This window comes from Dermacentor albipictus, chromosome 8 (assembly GCF_038994185.2).
Source record: "Dermacentor albipictus isolate Rhodes 1998 colony chromosome 8, USDA_Dalb.pri_finalv2, whole genome shotgun sequence".
NCBI classification, from domain to species: domain Eukaryota; kingdom Metazoa; phylum Arthropoda; class Arachnida; order Ixodida; family Ixodidae; genus Dermacentor; species Dermacentor albipictus.
The window spans coordinates 44,738,832-44,744,764 of NC_091828.1; the positions used below are offsets into that span (position 1 = coordinate 44,738,832).

A 5,933-nucleotide genomic window follows, 5' to 3' on the forward strand; every position below is an offset into this window, starting at 1 on the left:
TTTCCCTTGAGAACGAAGATGCGCTTTTCACTTAAGAAAGGTGTTATCGTTGTTTACGTTTCCGCGAGTTTCTTATACGGTGCTAAATATGCAAAACATGGTGCATAATGATATTTTTTTTTGCAGAAAGATAATTTTTACCTAAAGGTTGTATTTCATAGTAACTAAATACCAGCAACTTTTACTGTAAGTGGAAAATAATTTGGGACGAATATAACGTGAAATGGTCTGTACAGCTGGCGACAAAGTTGCAAGAAAATTAGTTTTAGTCTACGTTTAGTCGCAAATTTAGCATTCAGGTGGTCGGGGTAAAAATAAGCGAAACAGTGCATTTATTAGAAACATCCATTGTCTACAACCTGAGAAACTTTAATCATATTACTTTTCTTTAAACAAGAAAAAATGTTTGAATTTGAGCTATACCCGTCACTGTGCTTGCACGTGTTTCCCCATCGTACGAAAGCGTCCTAGCGGTTAGTAGAACTTGCGTGGACGCAAAATTTCCTGAGTCGATGGAGGAACATCTAGACAAGATAATCAGCTGCAAGTTTTTACTTGAGTGCTTTATTATAAGTTATTAGCCTAGCCAATAAAAAACGTGAGCCCCAACAGAGCGCATTTAACCGGATGTCGCCGTACACCGATGGCTTGCATAGCGTCGTCACGCGGCATCGGACAGTTACGACGGTGAGTACAGAGTGCAGTTAGGTACACTAAGATTTGGAAAGGGGCAAACATTTTGTGAATAAAAAATTAATCCGTTGCTTTTTTACGGCAAATGTGCAGCAAATATCACCCAACACAATCGTATTCTAGCGACCATGTTGGCAATGATGTTAGAGGAGTGAAGTCGACTCGTCATTAAATGTTTTGGCATGCTTAAGCTCAAAATACTGCATTTAAGAAGATTATGGAAATAAATAAATACGTTTAGTTGCTCGCCCACTCTGTCTTTCCTGTAGTTAAATGTTACATTCAGACCGAATTAGGCAGTCCGCTGACCTTTGTGAAGCGCAGGATTTAACATCCAATCTACGATAACTGAAGAAAAAAATGGGGAGGCTCGTTCGAGTTATCGACTGTATAAAGGTTGCAGCTATAATCCTAAAACGCGCTCATGTGCTCTTCAGATGCATTACATTTTTTTCACACAAAGCTAGCATGTTTCAATGCTTGCACTTCCCCTGGTGGTCTTCTTGCAGCAATGTTCAGAATAAGGTAAGAATGACGTCTCTTAGGCATTAACAGGCCAAAATAATTGCTTGAAATAAATGGAGGGAGATTTCAAGTGCAAATACTTCCTTACCTACAGCTACAATGTATTTCTGTACTGGCTCTAGAAAGGCATCACAACTTTTGTTGGTGATATCTGCCAGAGAAGTCAGACTATATATGCTGAAGCGTGGAAACACGCATCCAGATCAACCTAGAGGATTACAGTTTTGACTGTGCCACTTGTGCGTTACAGAATAAGAAGGGCATCAGATACTTTTCTACGCGGTTGCGCTTAATATACTTTTTGTATATGCGTCTTTAGAGTGGTCGCACTCATTCTTTCATATCTCGGAATGGAGGAATAAAAAAAATGGCTGTGGCTTAGCTAAGGTTAAGCCCAGGATGCGAAGCATACTAGCCTTTATTTTAGTTGTTGAACCACTGTTTAGCCTGGTGAACTGCTGTTCCTTGGCTATATTTGGTTCGGCTAGACGAAGAAAAAACTCATGCGTTACCCTGCTTCGCCTTCAAGAGTGGAACGCGACAGCGTTCCCGTCGACCCGCCAGCGACTACGCGCCCCGCATTGGACGCGGTGAGCGTCGAGCAACGCAGCGTTCGGCGCGGCAACGAAATGTGCGCCTGAGCAAGCGTCGCACGCCTGAGTCTTAGAAACAGCTCGTTTCTAAGGAAACACCGCATTCACTAGAGGCGCTTTTGTACCGCTTTGAAGAATCGTACTCGTGGCTCAGTGGTAGCGTCTCCGTCCCACACTCCGGAGACCCTGGTTCGATTCCCACCCAGCCCGTCTTGCAAGAGTTGAGCCAAAGCCACTTCTCCTCTGTCGTGACGTCACGGTGTCACGTGGTTTCATGGCGACACCGCCGCGCCTGAGGAGCTGGGTTGAGCCCTCGTAATATGCTTCGCATAAAAATGCCTGCTATTGATTTCGCATAAGTTTATTGCAACCGACAAGGCGGAAGGAAACCCAGAACGGGCCTCGACCACCACGAAGGTATTGAAGAGAGTGTGGCGGAAGTCATGTGCTGTTTTTCGCAAAGGAGCCCTTGCACGGGTACCCCAAATGTGAACGTTGCCATAGCAACCGCAGTCGCGAAGCTTTCTTGGTGTCTGAAAAGTGAGAAAAAATTTTTCCGCGGGTGTCTTTTCCGCAGCACATTTTGTTCGCGAAAAAAGCTGGCTTTGGAGTGTGGTGTGTAAGCTTGAAAGTTCTGTTTGGGTTGTGAGGGTGAGTGTCAGCCAGCAACATATACACTCAAGCAATCACGGCGCTGATCTTTGTCGTCTTCTTCAACGTGCCACGGAAAGAAACAGAAGCGTGTCTGCTTCACTAAAACGGCCACCGAAGTTTCGTAGGCTTTGTTTTGACGCGCGTCGGCAGCGCACACTTCCGGCGGTTCTTAACCCTTTCAGCCCTGATTTTTTTATTTTCTTCGCAGGTTTTTTTCAATGAATTTTTTTTCTTGTTTAGGACATAAATAACATCACCCAAAAATTTCAGCTTCACAACGCCTGTACTTACGGAGTTACAAACATTGTGTCAAAACCGTACATCAGGGCTCAATGGTTGCAAAGTGAAATATGTGACAGCTTTATTCAAAAGGACATAGGGCAATTCAAAATCGTCAGAGTGATCAAAGAGATGTTATACACGCATATGGAAAGCCCTGAAGCAATTTCGCGACTTTGTTAGCCACAAGTGAACCTTGCATTTCTCGCACATTATGCGGGTTCTTCCTGTGCAGCCTTCCATCTTGCACCTTCTTTCCCTCGTGTCATCATGAAGTGGGAAATGTCCCAGCTGATCAAACCTTACATCCTGGACAGGTCTGTTTTCTGCCATTCTTGGGTGCTTTGAAGCCTGCAATGGTGAGAGTGAAGGCCTTCCCCTCTTGGGTGTCACAGGTTTCGACCCAGCAGCTGACAGTGCCTCAATGACTCTTAGAGTGAAGTCAAGGAGATCAAGCTGCTTAAGGATGCTCTGTTTGTCGGCGTCACGCCTGTATTCAAGCCAAGCGTTGACCACTGCGAGGTTCATAAAATGAAACGTCATTCTCAAGGTCCACTTTCGCGAGCGAATGGTAGTTCGATAAAGAGAAATCAGGAAGTCTACTTTATCGACCCCACCCATGCTGCGGTTGTATGCATTAATGACAGCTGGTCGCTTCACGTCTACAAAACGCTTTTCCGCCTTGTTCCAACGACGAACGCTGTCTTCCTCCTCAATAGCAATAAAATTGGATGCAAGGGTCACAATCCTATTGTCCATCCACCTTGTTATCGCTATGTTTCCATCAGCGCTCACAACGCACTCTGAAGAACCACGGCCACTTTTTTTCAGTTCCTTTTCAGTCTTCAAAGGGCACTTTTCGCACCTGTTTGATCTTACAGTGCCGGCAGCAAATATTTTTTTACGCAACATTTCACGGAGCAGTGGCAGGGACGTGAAATAGTTGTCGAAAAAAAGTTTGTGTCCCACACCAGATGGAATTCTGTCAGATAAATGCAAAACTATTGCGCCTGTAACACCATAGCGCTGTTTGACGTCGTCTTCGATCATGGTTGTGGACCCCTGATATGGTAGAAAATCATATACAAGGCCAGATTCGCCACAGAGCATAAATATTTTGATGCCCCATGGGTGCGGCTTTCCTTTGACATACTGTTTTATATCAAGGCGCCCTTTGAAGGGCACCATCTGCTCATCTATGCAAAGGCGTTCCTCTGCTACGAGTGATTTACACTTGCTTTGGAAAGCATCAAGCAGTGGCCTCACTTTCCAGAGACGGTCGGTAGAGTCAGGGTGATTCACATCTACAATGTGCAGGTTATTACGCAGCTTTTCGAAACGGTTGCGCGACATTCCTGCAGACGCCACGAGATCGCACTTCATGTTCGGCTTCCAATAAAGTCTGAGTCTCGGGAAGTGGAGAACACCCATTGTGAGATGTAGTGCGACTAGACGCCTTATCTCTGCCTCGCTTGTGTTGACGGAGGTGCCTTCGTGAAAAACCGAGTACTGGTTCGTTTTTTCAGCCAGCTCCAGAAATACACTATTGGGCACATAGGCTTTGAAATACTCATAGGGTGACAACAACTCTCCGAGTTCCGATGCCTCGTGGACATCACCTGTGTATGTTGAGTCTGGTGCCTTGAACGATTTTTGTCTCCAGCCGCCAGATGTGTCCAGTGCACTCTCGTCATCGGAGCTTTCACTGTCGCTCTCCATTCGAGGTCCATCAAAAGCACAATGCTGCACACCCTCGTCATCCGAGTCATCAAATTCGCCGTCTACATCGGACAAGTTGCCGTTGTCGAGCTCCTCGAACAGCGCGTCCGTTGTTGCCTGTAGCCGTGTGGAACGGGTTCGGTGGCACGAATAAAACGACGTCACAGGTATACCTGCACCTGCAAACAAAAAGAAACAGGCTAATTGACATATCGCGTCAGCATTCATTCAGATATCGCGCCTCTAAAACAGGCGCCACAATCGACTCGCGCACCGCCATTTGCAACCGTTGAGCCCTGACGGTGTCAAAATCGTACATGACAAAAGCATGCCACTGCGAAAAAGCTGCACGTGCAAATAAAATTACTCAAACGCCTTCTCATTAATGTGCTACTAAGGCACAACATACAAAAAACTGGGCACATAATCCAAAGAAATTACGTAGCTACAGTTGCAGAAAGTCGGAACTCACCCGGCTCCGTGCTCGCCATGATGTCGCCGCTTCTTCTTCTTTGTCGTGAATTCAGCGTTCGAGAAAACGCGACGATACTGATGTCCATGGCAGTAGGTGGGCCCGGACTTCACTTCGAGCAAAAAGTTGCAAGTTCTTGTTTTGTTTTCTTTGCGTGGTGGTACCATTTTTCGTGTGGTGTCAATTGACACCGCCAGGGCCGAAAGGGTTAACAGTGCTTGTTCAAAGTTCTCGCTTATCTGCTCCAGCGAGCTGCAGAACCGCTAATTCAAGGCGCAACTTTTTACCGTCGATAGCTCGAACGAACTTTCCCATTATTTTCTTCAGTTATTGCCGAGTGCATGGTAAATCCTGCGCTTCACAAAGGCCAGCGGACTGCCTCATTCGGTCTGAATTGAAAATTTACCTACAAAAAAAAAAAAACAAGCAGAGAGGGCGGGCAACTCAACGTATTTATTTCTTTCCATCATCTTTTTAAATGCAGTATTTTGAACTTAAGCATGCCAAAACATTTAATGACGAGGGAACTTCACTCCTCCAACATCATTGCCAACACGGTCGCTAAAACATGATTGTGTTGGCTCATATTTGCTACATATTTTCCGTAATAAAGCAAGAGATTCTTTTCTTATTCACAATGTTTTCGCCCATTTCCAAATCTTATGTTGAATTCCAATGGCGGAGTCGGAGCAGCCGACGGACTGCGCGAGCGAGCACTCGACTCTGGCGCAGAGCAACGCCTCTAGATCCACGAGTGGAACACAACCTGCGCCGCCGGAGCAAGGCGAAAGCGGAAGTTCCATCACAGAGTTACCCAGGGTGCCTTGCGTGTTGTCATTTCCTTCCGCTGTTTGCTCCCAGCACCGCCGCACCGGTCACTTGTCTCTTCAGCGCCGTTCACCTGTTGTTTTTTTAACAGTGCGGAATGGATATCTCGCCAAACGTGCAGCAGCTTTTGCTCCCTCGCGAATCGTGACCGGTGGCGCCTCCCAGCTGAC

The 5,933-nt window shown here is 46.1% G+C and overlaps 1 protein-coding gene across 1 annotated transcript; it reads right to left on the reverse strand.

The window, feature by feature from the left end:
- Positions 1-2,648: 2,648 nt before the first annotated feature.
- LOC135904027 (piggyBac transposable element-derived protein 2-like) lies at positions 2,649-4,960 on the reverse strand. The gene is made up of 2 exons (XM_065434590.2): positions 4,936-4,960; positions 2,649-4,642 (listed from the first exon to the last, which is right to left on the reverse strand). The coding sequence occupies exons 1-2, from the start codon at positions 4,952-4,954 to the stop codon at positions 2,880-2,882; spliced, it is 1,782 nt and encodes a 593-aa protein (XP_065290662.2). The 5' UTR covers positions 4,955-4,960; the 3' UTR covers positions 2,649-2,879.
- Between the last annotated feature and the right edge of the window lie 973 nt (positions 4,961-5,933).